The sequence below is a fragment of the Manis pentadactyla genome, chromosome 1 (genome assembly GCF_030020395.1).
Source record: "Manis pentadactyla isolate mManPen7 chromosome 1, mManPen7.hap1, whole genome shotgun sequence".
In the NCBI taxonomy this organism is placed as follows: Eukaryota; Metazoa; Chordata; class Mammalia; order Pholidota; family Manidae; genus Manis; species Manis pentadactyla.
This window is the reverse complement of record NC_080019.1, coordinates 228,514,404-228,534,019: the sequence shown is the minus strand read 5'-3', so window position 1 is coordinate 228,534,019 and position 19,616 is coordinate 228,514,404. Positions and strand designations below refer to the sequence as shown.

The 19,616-nt window shown below is 46.7% G+C and overlaps 1 protein-coding gene and 1 long non-coding RNA gene across 25 annotated transcripts in view; one reads left to right on the top strand and one right to left on the bottom strand.

The window, feature by feature from the left end:
* The window catches only part of FHIT (fragile histidine triad diadenosine triphosphatase), a 1,315,417-nt gene that overhangs the window by 26,529 nt on the left and 1,269,272 nt on the right, over window positions 1-19,616 (bottom strand). For 2 of the 24 annotated variants that reach the window (XM_036878043.2, XM_036878041.2), the window contains exon 6: window positions 6,214-6,320. The exons of 21 other annotated variants lie outside the window; for them this stretch is intronic. In XM_036878043.2, coding sequence (XP_036733938.2) covers window positions 6,219-6,320 — 102 coding nt within the window. In that variant the 3' untranslated portion in view covers window positions 6,214-6,218. Of the gene's footprint in view, window positions 1-4,458; window positions 4,548-6,213; window positions 6,321-19,616 lie in introns of those variants that run through there. One more of the 24 variants, XM_036878042.2, reaches the window with a different exon arrangement.
* The window catches only part of LOC118908510 (uncharacterized), a 262,474-nt gene that overhangs the window by 236,733 nt on the left and 6,125 nt on the right, over window positions 1-19,616 (top strand). The window lies entirely within an intron of this gene.

Genomic DNA, 19,616 nt, shown 5'->3' with positions numbered 1-19,616 from the left:
AAATAAGACACTCATGTTCTGTACTCCTCACCATTCACAATAAATGAAAGGTAGTGAATATACTGCAGTGTCTTGTGGCTCCTCAGAGAAGTATTGACACCAGAAGGGGCACAACTGAGAACTGGTGCTCGTGTGTCCTGAAGTGACTGGCTGAGCACCGACATGATAACTTGATTGATGCCCCTGGAACGTACAGAATAATGGAGCACTTATGCTATCAGTGGTGACTGAGGGGCATTTTAGGCATAGAATGGAGTGAATTGTTTAAATATTAGCTCTTACGGAGTGATGGGTCAGAGAATATTAATGTCAGTTTTTATAGCCTTTCTAAATCTTCATCTCTATGACCACTAGGAGAATCTTCTCCCCACTCTCCTTTCTGGCAGAGGCCAGTAAATGGGGAATGTGGACGGAGACCACACAGAGAGAAACAAGGAGAGAAAGAAAGAAAAAAAAGTCTTTGGATTTAGAAAGCTTTTGCTGTTCAAAAGTACCCAAGTGATGTGTGATATGTTACCATTTCTGAAGGTGAGGATGATAGGCTTTGTTTCATTATACTCTTGCAAGATGCAAGTAGAGCTTGACACTCTTAAACATCATTTTCAGCTTTCCTGGAAAGGACTATGTGCTGAGGGTTTGTGTGGTTCCAAGATTCATCAGGGGTAACATTAACTATGGGTCACTGGGCATTCCCATCGCCAGAGGAGCCGAATCTCAGGAGAGCGCTGTAGTGTCTGTGGCCGTCAGTGGCTCATGGAAATCTTTTGCGTGAACTACCGGGTATGAGTTAGAGTAAGCTGGAGCTTAGGAAAACCTTAAAAAATAAACTAAATGTAAAATCCATTTTGGAGCCACGGGGTGGAATGTCTCAGAATGTCTATAAAGGGAAGTTTTTCAAGTATGTCATTTAATGGGACAGTAGGTAAGGTTTTTTCTAAAGTCGCTATGATTCCATGGTTAGACCATAGGAGCTTGATTTGTATGTATCTCATCCAAATAATAGAGTCTGTAATTCCTTGCCACTGAAATCTGGTTCTATAAATGAAATCTGCATAGAGTAGGAGGAGAGGCAGCACAACCCAGTCGAAACACGGATTGGAAAAGAAGGAAAAAGCAAACTGAAATCTCTTTATGACAATGCGTCTCTTTTTTTGGGTAAAGAGCTTTGAACATACTAAAGTAACATCAGCCTTAAGCAAGAGATCTCCTCCTGCACTTCCATGCTGAAGAACATATTCCCAATCAATTTGGTGATGGCCAAAAGCATATTGGCAACCCTTTTCCTTGGTGTTGATGATACCCCCTCATGGAGGTTACCCAGTGGGTATAGGATCCAACTAGTCAAGGAGCCACAGTTAAAACTCCCCTGAGAAAGTATGAGAGGCTGTGATCTGCTCCCTGGGCCCTTCTCATCAGAGGCTGCTGTGCTGTGGATAAACCCTCTCTGAGAAGGTAGAGCATTTTTCTAAGCTGGTTGGGTAGATTTCAAAAGGTGCAATTCAGTGGCCAGAAGACGTGCTTAGTAAGCAAGCCTGTACTTTCTTTGTCCACCTCAACTGTCCGTGCTGATGCTATAAGTATGGGGCAGTGGCTGAAATTATGGTGATTTTTGAAAAAATGCCAGAGACGAAATTCTGCCTTGACAGTGTATCTGTTAACTACTAATAATGTTGCTTTGGGCTGACTCAGTTGCTTTGAACTTGCACAGCTCCTGTTATGAGTAAATGAGAGGCAACCAATTATCTATAAAATAACAGCATGCACAGAGGAGAGGCTGATGAATTACAAATGAACTCCGCTGACACAACAGGGTGTAGAAACCTGCTCTGACTTCCCAGCAGCTAGGGGTGGTGCTTGCCTATTTCACCAACAGCATAGCCCACTCAATTCAAACAGGGCGGGAGTGGGGACAGGGAGGTGATAACAGCTTCCCCTACTCATACACGTCATTGCTTTAAAATTAAGTAGGAGACTCAACATGGCTGTGTAAAGGCAGCAAATCCCGGTAGAGAACACCTAAATAAAGGGTTAGTGTGTTCCTGGAAGGATGCAAGGTGAGCTAAGGAAGGCAGATCCCCTGTCTTCTAATGTGACTTGACACTATAGGAGCCATCACGAAGCTCCTGCCCCAGCACGCAGAACAGTGCGTAGGGAGCGAGTGCCTAAATTCACCTAAGCAGAAGGCAGATATTAAATCCCTGGAGCGAAAGGATGGCCAGCCGCCTCAGGGATCTGCCTGGGGATGCGTGAGACATCTCCAGCTTCACTCAGCAACCCTCACACTGCTGGGTTTTCTATGCATGGTGAAGGCAGTGTCTCTTTTTCACTATTGCTTGAGAAACTGCAATTGAAAGTCACTTTCTGCCAGGCGAAGGATACAGAGAGCACATCTCCAACCCAAGCACCCTGCCGGGTTCCAAGGGAAGGACCAAGAGAATTCTTCCACAGAGCCAAGGTAATGCTGGTGCCCTGAGGGCTTCAAGGGGCTCAGGAAACAGTTGATAGTTTGGGAATGTTTATCTCTGTGGTCTGGGGCTAGTCTTGTCGTGCTGAGGATTAATCTGGGTTTACATAAAGGAGCTCCCGGACAGTGGTTTCCACTGACTGAGGGGTAGATTGGCATTTCCACACCAAACTTTCTGCACGGAGCAGCTTGTTGCCTGTTACAGCCACTTTTCCTACGTCGGGCGTCTCTGGGTGCAGGTTTGCACATTCTTCTCCGGACTGCGTTTGTTTAAACCAAAGTGGTAAGGCTGAGGCCTGAGTGTTGGTCTCCCGAGAGGACTGATTTCAAATAGATGTGCTCGGCAGAGGGCCAGCGTGCCTGTGGCAGCAGTGGGCCGGGACGCCGGGCTTCCTGCCGTGGCCTCTCATCCCCAGGCAGGTGGACTCGGGTCCCCCCAGGCACCTGGTGAGAGGCCTGGGGGGCACTGGCTTAGGGAGGTGGAGGAGCCGGCTTGCTCTGGGTTTGAATTCTGATCTCCACTGCTGTTTGCCAGAGATGGAAATCATTTGCCTGTTTCAGGTCACTTAGGTGTTCTACCCTGAATCTTGCTGTAAATTAATCCTAGTCCTTTTGAAAAGGTTAGATGGAGAGTCTCACTTTGGTGCTGGAGTTACATGCCTCTCTAATGGAAGCCGCCTTTCTTTAATAACAAAGAGGGAATGAACCTCTGTCCTGACGGCTACTGTCAAGCAACTACGTGGACTTGGAATTCATCAGCATTGTTTTTCTTTCAGACTTAGTTTCATTGAGACTCAGATGTGAAGTTTAAGATAAACAATACCACCCTGGTGGTACACAAAGGTGGGAATTATTAATGCAGTTTGGGGAGCAGTGTACTCAGCCAGGGTCATTATTTCGGCACACGGTCAGGTGGTGGGGAAGACAGGGCAGGCAGCATAGGCAGGCATCGGCACGGTCTGGAACACCTTGCAGGCAGAGCACCGTCAGTTAGTGCACTCCCAGGCCCATTTGGTTCCTGCTGCCTAGTGGCAAAGTGGCCCGGGAGGCAGGAGCTGCAGCAGGTGGCATTAGCAAGGCAGTCCGGCAGGGTAGGAAGAGGAAGTCCTCACGATGGAACCAGGGAGATCAGCAGACCCGGTAAAAAGACTAGAGAGAATGGCTTTTGGTGTTGGACTGCCTGGGTTGGATTGAGATCTGAGCTCCATCATTTACTAACTTGGACCAACACAACACCACGGAGTCTTGATTTTCTCATCATCTGCAAGACAGGCTGATAATAGAACCTACTATTGTATCTCTAAAATATGGTGTATGCATGCATGTAAGTGTTTACATTTGAATGTTGCTACTTCCGTGGAAAAGACAAAAAAGGGAAAAGAAAATCAGGCTCATAGCAGCTATGATGTGTACAAATCTCCTCCTACTTCTAATTTGCTGTTTTGCTGAATGAAGAAACAAAATCTATTATTTGTCTTATTTGAGATACATTTTCTCTAGTATGGTGTATTTAAAAACTTGAAAGCAAAAAAAAAGAACTCATGAGTTCTCTCTAATGCTGGCCACCCTTATCAATTCCAGGGCTGAGCCGTCTCAGCTGTGCCCCTGTGCATGCTGTGCAGTGCACCGTCTGGCAGAGTGTGCACGATCAGCCTTTACCCTGGCTCTGCCTAAGCCTGGCTTGCTGCTGAGGCTATAATCAGGTAAATGATGGATAACTTTTGTATGTCCAAACATTGCAGGAAAGCCCTATTTATTAACAAACACACACATTTCAGAAGGGTCATGAACCCCTGACCTTGTGTAAACATTTGGTGTGTAGATGGATTTTGAAGAGGCAGGAGAGTGGGTATCAAAGAACCAGGTCCCTTGAAAAGGACGTTTCCTCTCCCTTTGTCTCTAAAGAGAACTATGCATCCTACCACGTTACAGAGAGGATGGTGCTCTTGGTGAGGCCTCAGGCCCCCGCGTTACATGCCTCACCACCAAATTGCTAGCTGGCCACTGGCGTGACTGTCGTCTCATTTCCCACATCCGACAGTGGGGAACCCTGAGGTGATAGGTGTGGTCTGTAACCAAAGCCCTTTAGAGAGATTTATTAGTTATTTAAAAAACCCACGGGCACTGTGGTAATAATTTGTATAATAAGTTAGGATGAATATCTTTCTGTCAAGACTTACAAGGCCCATTAGGAGATGTTAGGTCTCAAGGCAGGATGGAAGCAAAAACTGACCAAGCCAAGCACACAGGAAACTCGAGTAGTAAGTTTAAATCGTCCTAATGTGTCTAGGAAATGCATTCTAACACAGAGTCCCGCCACTCAGCAAGCTTCAGGAAAAGCCTACAGCTTTCTTATTGGTGCCTGAGAGTACCCCTTACATAAGGAACCCAGAAAGGAAAACAAGCAAACAAAACAACGGCCTAGGAAGTTGAGTCTGAAGAACAGTGACCTATTTGAACGGAACATTGCAGAATGACACCCTGGCTTTCATGCCCATAGGCCTATGTTCCTATGTAAACTAGCTTGATCCTTAAAAATAAAATGTCAAAGACACAGCTTCTGCTAGTGCTACACTATCTCCCTCCAGGCGACTGAATGCAGAGCTGACACACCAATGACACTTCTAGAACGCGGAGGCCTGACTACAACGACATACTGGACCAATAATGGGCGGGGAGGTAGTTGATACTGGGTCTCAAAGCAGTTGAAATACATTAAAAAGGAGGCTGGGAAGAGAAAGGCCAAGAAGTGCACATATATTTTAAACTAAAACTAAAGAAGACGTATTTCAAAGTGAAAGCAGAATACAATAAATGTATTTTCTACCTAAAAATCACTAAGTGGTTGACCCAATCTTACATAGTTCAGCTGCTAGCAGTATTTGTTCACTAATTGTGTTTTTAAATTGTATCTGACCTACTTTAGCAGCTTATAATACAAACACATATACAGACTGCCATCATTCTGAGAAACAAACTCTTTAGAGAAGAGGTCCTTTATCAACAGGGATACCAGATAAAATACAGGATACCTGGTTACATTTGAATTTCAGATAAACAGTGGGTAATTTCTGTAGTCTAGGTATACCTCAACATTTCATGGCAACACAATTTATTAATGAATTTCAGAAGATCCATGAGCCCCTCGACAGTGTATAAAAACAACTTGGTGTGTACATACATTGTGAAAAGATTTGCTTTAGCTTTCTGTGAGAGTTTTAAATCTGTGATCTCCCGACATGAAGGCAAAGAGTAATTCTGCCATGCCTGACCTTTCCCTGTAGCCTGAGCTTCCTAGAAGCCGAGGGGCACGCAGAGAGCCGCTTATGGAGAATCAGCCGGGGGGGAGAGGCAGCCTGGGCGCCGCTTGGTGTGGCCGGGAGGCAGGGAGCGCCAGGTCACAGCGCCGTGCAGCCTGAGACTGGAGCCCCAAAGGGCCTTGACTTTTCGAGGGTCAAGCTTGCATTATAAACTCTTGGGCTGCTTCGTGGAGACGAGTTTGGAGAGTCAGGAGGGGAGGACAGTGGACGGACAGGACAGTTCTGGGGAAGGTGGCCTGGAGACAGGAAGGGGGGACCCAGAGGTTGGAGTAGGCGCCTCAAGGGTCAGGGTTTTCTCCACTCGGTGTTTTGAGGCGGCCGCCCTAGGACGTTAGCGCAGCTGCTTTGCAGTGTCCCCATCCTGGGCAGGGAGCCCCTCTGCTGAGGCCCCCGGGAGTGCTGAGAGAGGGTAAAGCGCAGCGTCTGTACCTGCATCACTGAAAGTAGGCCCGGAGCGCGGCGGCTTCCGCCGCCATGTCCTCCTCCGACCTCCACAGGGCCGGGCGGTCCTCCTCCCCTTTGTCGTGCTTCTGGAGCTTCGGAGGAAACAAACGGAGCGGGCTCATTAAGGGGTCCACGGGCTCCCCTTGAACAAGTGTGGTGGTGGTATTTGTTCACTAATTGTGTTTAGTGAACCGAATTTGCAGATCAGAGGCTGGGAGGTTAGCTGCCAAAATTTGCAAGTGGGCAGGTTTCTGGTAAGAATCCACACCCCCAGCTCTTGTAATGAAACCACCAGATCAGGCTACACTGTGGCCCGTTCAATGCCTTGTAACTGTCTGCTGGGAGTGGGGGTTCCTAGATGGGGGACACGCTGCCCTTTCTCCCATGGCATGCTTGGCTGGCACCATCCATTTATTTTACTTGACCCTGGAGGCATTGACCTTTCCACCTGCCCAGGATCATCCCCCCAGGCTGGCCTGTGGTTCACCTGTACTCCGTGGCTTACCCTCCTTATGTGAGCAATTTTGTTCAATGAACCAAAATAGCCCGAGAAAATGTGTGATAATAATACAGGGGCCGTGAGTACTGAGTGAAAAAAAAATAAGAGTAGATTCATTAAAAAAAAGGCTTTAAGCAGGCAAACTGTAAAAAAAATCAGCGAGGAAACTTTTCAAAAAATTAACAAATTGGTCTTAGCCAACTGAATCATTTTGAAATACTCTTCAAATACCCATATTCATTTAAAAAACCATCTTAGATATCTCAGGTTTACATATAGATTCAAGAAGCTTTCAGTGCTATCAGAGAGGATGTCCTGGGAACTCTCTTCATCAGAAGAGCTCATTTTTCCCTCTCCAGCTGCTACTGCAATTCTGTTTTATCGACTCAGGGTGTTATTCCTTTGCGTGGCTCTACACCTGGTAAAACGCGGGGCGTGGAGCTGCCGGGCAGGAGGCACGGCGCAGTAGTGTGTGCTGAGTCCTTTGAGTGGATCGAGGCACCGACGACGGCCACTATCTATGATGTAAAGGGCCGTTTCTTTGACGTGCATTTAGTGAGGTCATTTAATCCTTACACCAGCCGTCCACAAGGCAGGAACCACGCAGCTCCACCTTGCCAACCATCCCCCGGCTAGGCGGCAGTAGTGCTGGCGTTGTTCTCTGCACTTTGTGCCTTTTTCATCTATCACCACGAGGGGTAGAGAGTTCCACAGATCCTGCTTCACCCCACCAGGACCGTTCGCCCCAAAGTCACAGCCTTTAAAGAGAATCTTGCCAATTCATCAAAAAGCCTATCAACTGAAATAGGAGATGTTTGCCCTTTCACGTCAAAATCAGTCCAAATCTAAGCCAGAGACCCCCACCCTGGTACCTTGCAGCAGATGGAGAAACTTCCCTATTTTTTCAGAGCAAACTTTGATATAGAAGGGAAAGCAGGGAGAGGGGGAGATGGCCTGGCTCTTCACGGAGCTGTACTTCCTTCCGCTCAGGGTAAAGTTGGAGCCTGAATGAGGGTCACAAGCAAAGAACCAGGCCACGAGCATGTTGATGAGGGTCATGGATCTTCTGTCCAGAATTTGGCTGCTAGCACACTGGTTTTACATTTTGCCACATAGATTTAATTCTCCTTAGTGGAAGAAAACCGCATTAAGAAGTCATTTCCTCCCTTGCAGAGGCAGACATGACGCGATGGCTACAGGCGACTCAACGGGATTGTTATTTTTCTACTCGAGAACTAATTTTCATTTTGATACTAGCTTTAGGTCTGTCATAAATCCATCTTGTAACAACTCAGTAGGATGACAACAATATATACAGCCCAGAAAATACGGCCTTCTCCCTTCCTGTACTGCCATCGGAAGACCCAGAAATCAAGCATTAAGTGGCCTCATCAACAGAGAGACCAGATGAATCCAAATAATTTAGAGCCTGTGAACATTAATGCCTCCCTGGTTATTAGGCAACCGTCTGCTATTGTCACATGCCTTACAGATGGCAACGCTGTGCCGGCGCATAGAAGTTGTTTATGGGAAATAGGAAATACAAAAAACAAAAGCGAATCATATTTGCAAAGCTCTGTTGAATATGGGTTTTAAAACTTCAGAGGTCTGCCTTTTAAAAGTCCCAGATGGAAGCATGTGGCTTTCTTTAGAACAGCAGTACTCAATTCTGGCTGCCCACTGGAACCACCTGGAGAACCTTAAAAAATACTGATGCCCGGCTTCACCAAGGGATTCTGGTTGAATTGGTCTGGGGGCAGCCAGGGTTTGGGGACTTCTCAGGCAATCTAGGGTACACTTCCCATTGAGAAGCATTGCATTTGTGTGTGGCTAGAGTCCATATATGTACAGAAATACACATTTGCCTCTAAGCCCATTGCTCGTGACCCTTTCAACAGAATGGAGACCATTTTCAGGGTGTCTGGCCCACAAGGTTTGCCCCACCAACACGAGGATGCTAATCTAGCTCAGGAGCCTCTGAATGAGTTTTCAGTCTCTGCAGAAATTGGGAGTCTGGGAAAGATCCTAGTGGGCAAGACTTGTGTCCTAGAAGAGCCACCCAAGTGACTGAGAATTTAAACAGGCTATAGTTTGGAGGGCATTTCTGCTTCCCTGAGACAAACAAGAACCTGGGGGCTGCAGCCGTCACTGGCTAACAGAGAGAATTCCCAATGACCTCAAACAGTGGTCTGTCCAAAAGGCACTCCTTCCCTGGGGCTTTAATGGAGCTTTGTCCCAGATGACCCCCCTGCTTACCTCAGGTGCCACAGGGAGAGGCAGTGACTACTTCTTAATACAAGATCATTATTCTGTCCTTGCGATGGCAGGGGCTGGCCCGGGCGCCCCAAACCAGACAGACCCCTTCACTGTCCTCAGGGGGCACCGGGGAGGGAGGGGAAACACCAGAGGGTGCTGAGCGTGAGGGGCTCAGTACCAATGGGCCAGCTGGGGGAGGGACTAACCTCATTTGGAAGGCTTTCCAGAGAGTCAGTTTAGTTTCAGAAAGAAACAATGTAACCGCAGAGCGCCTGGGGGGTGCGGGATCGCGTAAAGAGCGTCCAGGAAGGGCTGTCCAAGACCACCAGGTGAGGCCCAGAATTGAGCAACGAGGGCAAGCTCCTTCCCATCCATGTGCCTCGGTTTTCCCCTCTGCTAAAAGGGAGTCGGAAAGGAGTTGTAGCGACGCGCCTGACATGTAGCAGCTGTCCGCTGCGGTCACTACTAGTATGGTTACTTTTAGGATGGATGTCCTGTGCCCGGGACAGTGTCCCCCGACCAGCCCTAGGAGGCTGCGTCCAGGAGGAACAGTACCTTTCCTATCTGCGAGGCTCCCCAGTGCCTGGATCTTTTGGACCTTAAATACCCTGTAAAAGGATTAAAAGCTATGATTGGAATTCAGATCCAAACCAAATCATCTGATGAGGCATAGAAGTCTGTGGAAGAGATTTAGCTTCTTCAGCTCTAAAATGACTTGCAATAATCCTTAACCCTTAGGGTTGTTGAAAGGAATGAATAAAGTGTTAATGGGGGCTCCTCCCAGGCAAAGGAAGGTTAAAGTCCTCAAGTAAAAGCTTGTGATGAAGGTCAAATGCAGTCAAAATTATCCTGGGGACTTGGTTGCCAGATCTAGCAAATGAAACTACAGACACTCAGTTAGTTTGTCTGAGCATGTCTCAGGCAGTACTTGGGACACACTTACTTATACGACAAATGTCCATTGTTTATCTGAAATGCAAATGTAACTGGGCTTCTCGTATTGTCTGGTAACGCAATCTAGGACACCCCTAGAGAAATAGCACAGGAAGTGTCTGGCTCGCTTTGAGTTGCTCCCAGACCAGCCTCACTGTGAATCCTGGAAAAGACAGAGGGGACTGTCCAAAGGCAGATCAAATTCATGGCCAGCATTCTGTGCACTCCCGGGCATGTTATTAGTGCATGAGATGCAGAGTAAATCCCCAGCATATTTACATTCCATAGTTCATTGGCTCTAAGGTGCTCGCCTTTTCACCTGACATCAAAATGTGTCCTACAATCAACAGTGAGTCATAATTTAATTGTGGGTGTCTTTCTTTCTTAGTAGTACATAAAATAATAGCAATTTCTCTAATTGATGGTGTCTGGACTCGATGCACTGTATCCCTCCAGTTCTCCTCCCGGCAGGTCAGTGCATTAGTTAAACAAGACTCAACTGGAGTACCCTGGCTGTGAAATGCTCAGCACCACAGCCAATGTAATGCATAGTCTTGGGAGGGAAGTGCACATCACAGTTACGAAGTTTGCAGAAACCTGAACCGAAGTCTTTATTCACGTTGCACAGAGTGAAGTGTGTGAGGCCTCCTCCATGTGAATTCTGTTTCTATACAGCTTTGAAAAGAGAATTAAAAAAATGTATCTTGCAGTCATTCCACTTTATCTGCCTGAAATGACTGGGAAGGTGGTGCTGCCAGGGTCTCTGCCCACAGTGCTGGCTTGGGCATGGCGCTCCTTCCCGGGCCCTGAGTGTGGTCAGGAGGCACGAGGGGTGATGAGTTAATTCCCTGACGGGATGCCCACACTGCTGCGGCCGGGGACTTTTTTATAGCTCTGTAATGGAATACAGTAGGAGGCATGATCCACAGTCATTTAAATGTTTTTCAGGAGGTGGAACCAACCTGTTGTAAAATGCCAACCTGTCTTCAAAGGGGGAAAAACAATATAATGCCACATCTTAAAGAAGCAAGCAGCTGAATATAAACTTGGGTGTTGTTAAAAAAGTGCATTCATATATTTCATTGTTATTAGTTTTGTAAAATAACATAAAGAGCAGAGAGCTTAAATAAACCATTTCTGATGGGTTGATGGTTATTTTCAGACAGGTGTTTATATAAAGTCTTGAAAGGGAAATAATTTCAATGAATAGGGAAGTCCTTACTTTTCTTAGATCTGATGCTCTGTTGCTACTTTCAGTTTAGCCAACGAGCATGTGTTGGGCACATGACACATTCCAGGGGGTTGAGGAAAGAGGGAGCTTGGTGGCCGAGTAACTGGCTGAAAGAGGGAGGGAGATGGCCAATGACAGGCAGGATGTGGATGGCTGAGAAATCTGGACTTTGTTTTTGGTGCACAGAGGACATTAAAGGGGCTGCAGGCCTGGCGGGGAGTTCAGGTGCCCGCCATCCAGCATGGTGGTAGGTAGCACAGTGCATGCTCGGTGAGGGGGGCTCATGCCAGCCGGAGATGCACTTTGCCTCCAATAGCTTCCTTCCTGGTGCTTCGTAATGGGCACAGTGACCCTGTTCCCTGCTCCAGGCTGCTCTGCACAGTGTGAAAATCACTCCCATCCTGACATGTGCCTCTCTCCAAGCACACAGTCCCCGAATGCCTCAAGTCCCAGGAAGCCCTCCTTGGCCATCTATGTTGGCGCCGAGTTACATTTCATGATTCCAGATGTTGTGTTTCTCTTTGTCCCTCTGTCACATGCGCTGCCACCATCCTTTGAGCACACATTTCCTCCCCAACCACCAAATGCCCTTTAGTTGCCCAATAACCAGCATTTAGAGAGTTACTCACTTTGGGCTTTCTTGGTGTCCTGATGAGTTACCTCTTGCTTTCACTTAAGGCAAAAAAAGTCTTGTGTCACCAATCTCTGGCCACCTCTTCTTCCTTAGAACCCTGAGGTTCTTCAAATATTACTTTTGCAAAAATCAGTTAATTGCCTCCTTTCTTACTCTCTCTGAGGAATCCTATGAACTGGAACCCTGGACTAATTGCTCTGTTAAGAGCCCTCTCAGTGCAACCAAATTGCTCTGCTTCCCTGTTTCACTGTGAAGTTCCCAAAGCCCAGTTCTCTGCCCTTTATGGAGCAAAGTTCAGATAACCAAGAGAGCATTCATCATTTGATTAGTTGCCAAAGCTTTGCCTTAAGCCTAACTTGCTTGAGTAAAAGCAAAGGTTTTTTCAGTGCTGCTAGTGGGCCAAAATGTTGCAGTAAGTTCTTACAGTAATAGACGGCATCCTATTATCAAGGAGTATAGTGTTGATGTTTAAGAATTTGTTACCCCCAAAAGTGTTTATTAACTAGAAAATCACAGCACTGGAAAATAATTATGCCAAACCACTGTACTATAACAGAACCCAATTGCTTATGCAATTACACATTAAAGTTATCATGTTGTCAAGCTGATTGTCAAAGCAGCAAATGAGACATTGTGAGCAACACAGTTTGGGCCAGATATTACTCAGCTGACTGTACTATGAAGGGTCTTTCGAGCATCCCATGTACCCTACGAAACCTGTACGAGCCGAGGTGGACGCTTCAGCTTTGCTTGAGTACGTGCCGGCCACCAGAACATCGCCTTAACCGGCCAGACATTGCAGTGGGCAGTTTCCTGTCAGAAGCTTGTTAGGAGCGGCTCAGCCAAGGGAAACCACAGCTCCTGGTCTGGTACAGGGGTGATTTCAATGAAAACATTCAAAAAGTCACTTCCTGTCAGGGGAGCAATCAGTGAGGCTAACCCGAAATGTGTGTCTGAGAAATGGAACCCCAGACGGGACCTTCCGGACCTGCCAAGCTGCCTCCTGACTGGCCGCCACATGGACCTTTCTTACAACATGACATCAGGGCATCTGAAGAGCGGGCTGTGAGGGGCCCCTGGGGGCTTGATGATGGCAATCATCAGCATAGTCAGAGTGGAACGTGCACCGGACTTATTCTCAGGACACAGCCCTGCTAAAATTATCATCATGGATTTCCACAGTGTATAAGGGATGATTGATCCTAATAGTTGGACCTAAGTCCCATTGGACCCACAGCGTGACTACTGGGCTCCCCAGAGGAAGGACGTGCACTCACCCGGCAGCTCTTTGCCATTCCAGTCATAATAAGCCCTCAACAATGCGAATGCGGTAAAACAAAAGGCCTCCTGTCCAGTTCCCACGTTTACGGCAAGATAGCCCTCCTCGAGGAGGGTGGAATGTCTGCACTGCAAACACAGCCAAAAGTATACCACCACAGACACGGCCTCAGAATCTTGCTTAACACAGTGTTCTAGACAATGACAACTGGGTCCTCGAGATGAAACCCTCTGGAGAAGCTGAACTAGGGTGGCGGGCAGGTGTACAGTCCAGGTCCCCCAAGCACTGGAACTCATTTGTTGGCACAACTCACTCAACTATTCAACAAGTAGTAATCTATCTACCACGTGCTGGCATATTGTAGTATCCCACACAGGGGTGAGTACGCGGGACAGGCGGCTTCCACTCCAGAAACGGAGCAGGCAGTCAGCGACGTCCACTGCCACCACGAGAGAGACTAAGAACTACATCGGACAACGCGGTCAGGGCAGACTGCTCTGAGGGTGTACAGCCAGTACGAACACCCGGAGGGAGGACAGAGGTTTGTACATGGCCTACGAGCGGGAAAGGCCTGACTCTTTCCTTCTTTTAACCCTAGAGAGCACAAGAGAGAGAAGTGGGAGATTCATCATTAAGCACCTACTTTTTGCTGCACTCAGAATATTAATCAGGCGAAGACCTGATTAATCCAGATGGGGGGAGCAGAAATGGTGAGGCCAGTGACAAGAGCTGGGCCCAGCTTTGCCTCTGGGCCTGGCCCTGCCACTTCGTGGCTTGATGTCTGCTTGGAGAGCCCCCCCGTCACCTTAACATCAGGCCCCACTAATGGGAAACTTTCCAAAGAAAAGCAGGTGAGTAGCAAGCTGTGTGCATGTGTGGGGTGCCCATGGAGCAGTGAAGACACAGGCTGACCCGCGAACTTCTTTCTGAACGTTCACCATATGTTTGGCAGAAGGACCCTGGCACCATCCAGCCAGCTGCCTGGCACCAGGACTCACATGTTGGCAGATACAAAATGACCGACATAAAATCTATGTCCCAGGGCAATGCCCCACTCTGCTGGATTGGTCATAAGTTTCTTCTTTCTAAGATGACCACACGATCTCTGGTTACAGAATTGTCCCCTCTGAAGCTTCCACATACCCATGGGCAGCAACATACCCTGTGTCACTCACAAATCCATTCATTTCTGAGGGAACTGTTCCAGTGTCCTTCAAAGAACCTGGCCCATGTGAGCTGTACCAACGAATCAGGAGCCAACCTTTCCCAAATGCCTTTCTGTAGCTCATGTAAAAACCTCCTTTAATGAAGACATAAAGCCCTGGATGTGGCTGAAACACTAAGCTTACCATGCGTGACAGCAGATCTTTGTCACAGAGGATTTCAAATTCTTGTTTTTTTTTTTAAACCAGAATACATAACAGGAAAGAAAATGAGACTTCCTTGTGGTGGGTTGCACTGTTCATTTTATATACCCTGTAAGTGCCCATAATCTAGAAATCAGCACAGACCAGAGAGATGTAAGGCAGCTGCAAACACACACACACAGCTTCCCCGCAGTGAGAAATTAAAATGCAGTGCCAGGCCTGTGACTATTACAAGACCATCAGGCTAGAAAAGAGACACCCACACCTTTGCAGCTTTCCACTGTGCATCGAAGCCCCCAATTACACATTAGTGAGGCACTCAAAAGGCACTGTAGAAGAGGCATGCCTGAGATTTATGTTTATATGTATAAAGAGTACATAACAGATGATAGTGTCTGTGTGTATATATATATATGTGTGTGTATCAATGTGTACATATATTCATATATAACACATATGAAAATTCCAGGCTTGGCCCATACACATATGGCTTGATTTTTTAAAAATTGGTATCTTTGATAGTCCCATTACAGCTGAAAATATTATTGGGAGCTGTAACTTCCTGAAGAAAACCCCTTAAGAATCTTTTTTTTTTTTTTCTTATTTAGGTATCACTGATATACACTCCCTTTTCGTGAGGTCCGCTCTGTTCTCCAGGTGTGAGCAGTCTGGCGCAGTCGTCTTTCCTGCTGCTCTTTTAGGATTAGTCGTATTAACTATATTTTCGTAGTATATGTGGTTTGGGGAGGAGTTCTCTGTCTCACCTCTCATGCCACCATCATTAATCCCCCTTAAGAATCTTTTAATCTTTTAATTAATCTCACCTCAGTGCTGCTCAAGGGTTTAAAGGAGTTTGGTTGGTTAGTAAAGGATAAAAGATCAAAATGCTTTAACGTAACTTCCTATAATTTCAGGTTATCTATTTAAAGGTCCAGAAACAAATATTGGAAAAATGCTAGTTCCCAGAATCGGGGTCTGAAACAGGTCTTTAAGGTTCTCCAGTCCAAACGCGCATGTGACCTCTGATCCCTTCTGCCATGCTGCTTCCGAGGGGCACTCACGCCCGGGCTGAGACCCTGCTCCTCCCTGAGCAGTCTGCCCTAACTGGTACGCAGGGCCAGGAGGCCTTAGTTCCTCATCCTGAGCTGGGATCTCCCTTCCACCAACTTCTGCTCACCAGTCCTAGCTTCGGCTCTTAGAGCCACGCAGCACAAGGTCAAGTTAACATAAATATACCATTTTCTATTTTGATGAATTTGAGCTACAACTAATCTTGAAATACTGTGGGCTAGAGGCTGCTGACCCTGGGGACCCAGCTGGCATTGCTGGTGAGAGGATATACGGGAGCAAACTCCGTGGAAAGCAGCTTAGTATTCTCTCGTAAAGTTGACATTCACAAAAAAATGGAATATCACACAGTGATCAAAATAATTGTTTGATAGAGACAATTAGCCCATATGGATGAATCTTAACATATTATTAAGGAAAAGCAATTCCCAAAAGGTAAATTGCAGCATGACGCCTTTTCATAAAGTTAAAAACAACTCCGAACTGCATACTTTTTAGGAAGGCATCGAGATTCCCGAAGCTGTGTAAAGAGAAGCCACGCAATACCGACCACAGGATGGAGGATGACTCGGTGCTGGGGAGACAGAGGAAAGAAAGGCTGGGGTGGGGGCCTCTTGTGTGGTTAGATGTAGGATCTTATCAAAATCATAGGTTTGCTTTGAGTAATGGCTTTACAGAGAGTCACTACACGTAACTACTTAAATAACTATATAAAAACAGGCCATGGGTGCAAACAACCAAAAATAACCACCCTTGGGCAACATGTAGGATGACAACATGGGATGACTGACTTCCCTCACTGCGGAGACCCAGCTGCCATCCTCAGCGCCTCCAGAGGAATGACGACACGGCAGCGTTCACCGTGTAGAAGCACTGAAGTTATTAATTGGATTCCAGATGTCTGAAATTGATGTATCCTTCGCTGAATCCCCCCTAGGATCTATTTTGGGTCTAACACTTTACCCAGGATGCTGGTCTTAATTAAAACTGCTCTGCCTTAAGAGCTTTATGTCCGTGAGGTAGTCATCCAAATGCTCTCCTCCCCATGAATTTGCTCTTACGTCCTATTTCTGCAGCAAAGGTAAAACTCGCCTGGATTTTAATAAACATGTCTGCAGTAGTAATATACATTTCACACGCTTTCTACATCTCATAATCTCTTTCAGTCCTTTATGCTGATTCCCACACCAAGACGCTGCCGCGAGAGCTCTGCGACTTCATCTCCATTTCTGCTGCTCCAGTCCCACTGCTGGAACCCACCCCATGCCGATGGCTGTTTGGGTAGGAGGCACAGGCAAGATGCTGAAAAAAAATCCATTAATTTCCAAGCTATTTTGCTTTTCTCCTTCCTTCATTTTTGATTTTGGCAATAACTGACTCCAGTTCACAGGCATTCGGCTGAAGCTGACTAACCAGTTTATCAGTCGAAGATCCGCGAACGGGCCTAATTGGTTACTCAGACTGTGCCTACCACCTGCCAAAATTAACAAAAAAATTAAAACTCAGGCAGACTAATTTTTTGCCATCCCATAGGCAAAACAACATACTGATTGACTGATTGCCTGTCCTTTCACTTTGCAAATGGCTACGTGGGCCTCAGGTGCAGGAACAGCCCATCTACTTATAAAGAGAGTTGGATTCAGGACTCAAGCCTTCAGCCAGATGGCAGCTAAATCAAGAGGGGCTGCTCTGTGCAAAGGGGAAACTGTGGCCAAATGAGAGAGGCTCTCACTTCAATGCCAGGGACCCTCTGCTCTGGGGGAGTGACAACATTAAAGGGTAGAAGTCCAAGAATAATGATGGCATAATGAGGTTGTTATTGTGCTATTGCTATTGTTAGTGAGCACACGATAGAAACCCGTTAGTGCCGAGTGCTGGTACAGGGATGGCCTCATTTAGTCCTCCTAAGGGAGCCATGGTGCTTTTATCTCCATTTTCAGGTGAGGAAATGAGCTCCACTTAAGGCTCAGAGATGTGACCTCATGGCCACGGGTGGCTGGGACGCCAGGACCCACTCTCTCAACCTGGGACCCCTCTCCCATGACAGCATTATTAGACACCTGCTAAGCAGTAGAGACAAAGTTGAGATACCTACGTTTAAGCACTTCAATGTACAGAATCTCATTGGGTGAATGTTGGCGTAGGTAGAGGCACAATATTATTATTCCCATTTTACAGAGAAGGAAACAAAGGCCCAGGGAGCTTAAGTGAGTCACATGCGTCTCCTTGCACTTAAAGCCTCAGCCTGTTTCTCTACTAAAGAGGATCCTGAATTCAGTACAGTGGGGGTGGCCTGCACCGGAGCATCACAGCTGATAGGACATCTACTGGGGACTCTGTTTTTAAAATCTAAATTAAGTTCTAGGTAATGGCCCAGGCAGTGTCACCTCAGTCTCCCAACCCTTGCCATCTAATGCTCTGGTCTTGAGTTACTGGTCCTTGGCACAGCTTTCTGGGCATGCCGGGCTCTTATTTATGACTCTCAACCCTTTGCACCCTCTGTTGCCACCCTATTTTAGTAGAAGTGGTTCTTTAAACAACCTGCCTGTCTCACCACCAGCTTTTTGCACATACTAGTCTCTCTGTGTGGAATTTCTTCCCCTGCTCCCTGAAGGCTGGACTAGCTGGCCCTCTTATATGGTTCCATTTCAGGGCAATTATGTTTTTATAATCTATCTTCTCCACTAAATTATAGGTTCTGTGGGGACAAAACCATGTGTATTAACAATATTCAATCTACCCTTAACCTTAAAAACATCAAGGTCACGTGCTTCCATCTAATTCCTTAGCAGTGACCTTACAAACCCACAGCTAGGCATATAGTAGGTGTCTGCTAAATACTTCTTGCCCAAGTGACCCGGTGATAAGAGATACTCAGAGGGTGGCAGTTAGAGCACCCTCAGGCCTGAAAGAAGAGTTTGCCTGAGTTCTCTAAACCAAATGATATGGTCCTAATGCAGAAACAAGCATGCGCTCTAAGAGAGATGCAGAACAAAATAAGATTTCTCTGTCGCCCTCATCCATCTGACATTGAACTCTATTTACTTACATTTTTATGGTACAGTAAACTTAGGAAGACTAAGAAGCCACACCTTGCGTGTCCCTAGTCCCTGCCCATGGACCCTAATGGCATCTCCCCTTTTGCAAGGATAACTGGAGAGACAGCCATGCAGCCAGCAGAAGGGCAGAGGGAAGGTTTGTTTGTGCCTGCTCAGAGGTCAGCACCCGACCCTGATGTGTGACCCATGACTAATGATGACTTCACTGTTTCCGCGCCTGGAAAATGACCCAGGATAGTGACTTCAGTTGTCCCAGAGCTGAGATTCCCTGAAGGAGCAGCAGGCCGGAGCGTCAGCTGTGGCTTGGAGAGTGTTTGGGTGGTGAGTCCCACGATCCAGCCCCCTTCCTGGGTGGCCCCTGCACCCTGCCCTGCAGAAGGCTTGGCATGGCGCCTGTTCATTTCACAGAGTTCTTCCTCACCGTGGTCTCTTCTACGTGGCTTCCTGAGTGTATATGTGCACAGGCTGTGGCAAACAGCATTTCCTTTGCCTCTGCTGACTGAGTGTTATGTTTTTAATCAGTATATATAATTACTTTCCATAAGCTACCAGGCCAGATTTTCTGAGCATTAGTCTAATTAACTTAAGCTTGATAATTATGTTTCCAATACCATAGCAGTACACATGAAGCGGCCAATTATGCCACCGGCATATTTGATTCCAATAACATGTCTTCTCATACAGTGGGTTAATTTTGATTTTTTAAAATAGCCACCTGATAATTAACTTAGGTTTCAAAGTTTTCCCTCAAACAAAATCATTCTGCTATTTAAGAAAGCTTCTCAAATAATCAAACACCAGACGGGAATAGTAGGTTTCTGTGTATTTTTATACACACAAATCGGTTTTTCTAATAGCAGCTCAGGATGAAGGAATATTATAGAGTCCTGGTGGTTAAAGAGCAGACCCTTCCATGTTTCGGACTTTTTCTACTTACATTTCCTCTCGGTTGATGAAGAAAGGGGAAGCCAAAGAAACAGAAAAACCTCCAAGATGTGTAGAGGAGAAAGGCCAGGTCCCCACAGGGGTAACGGCCACTTCGCCGATGCCTGCCATGTGATG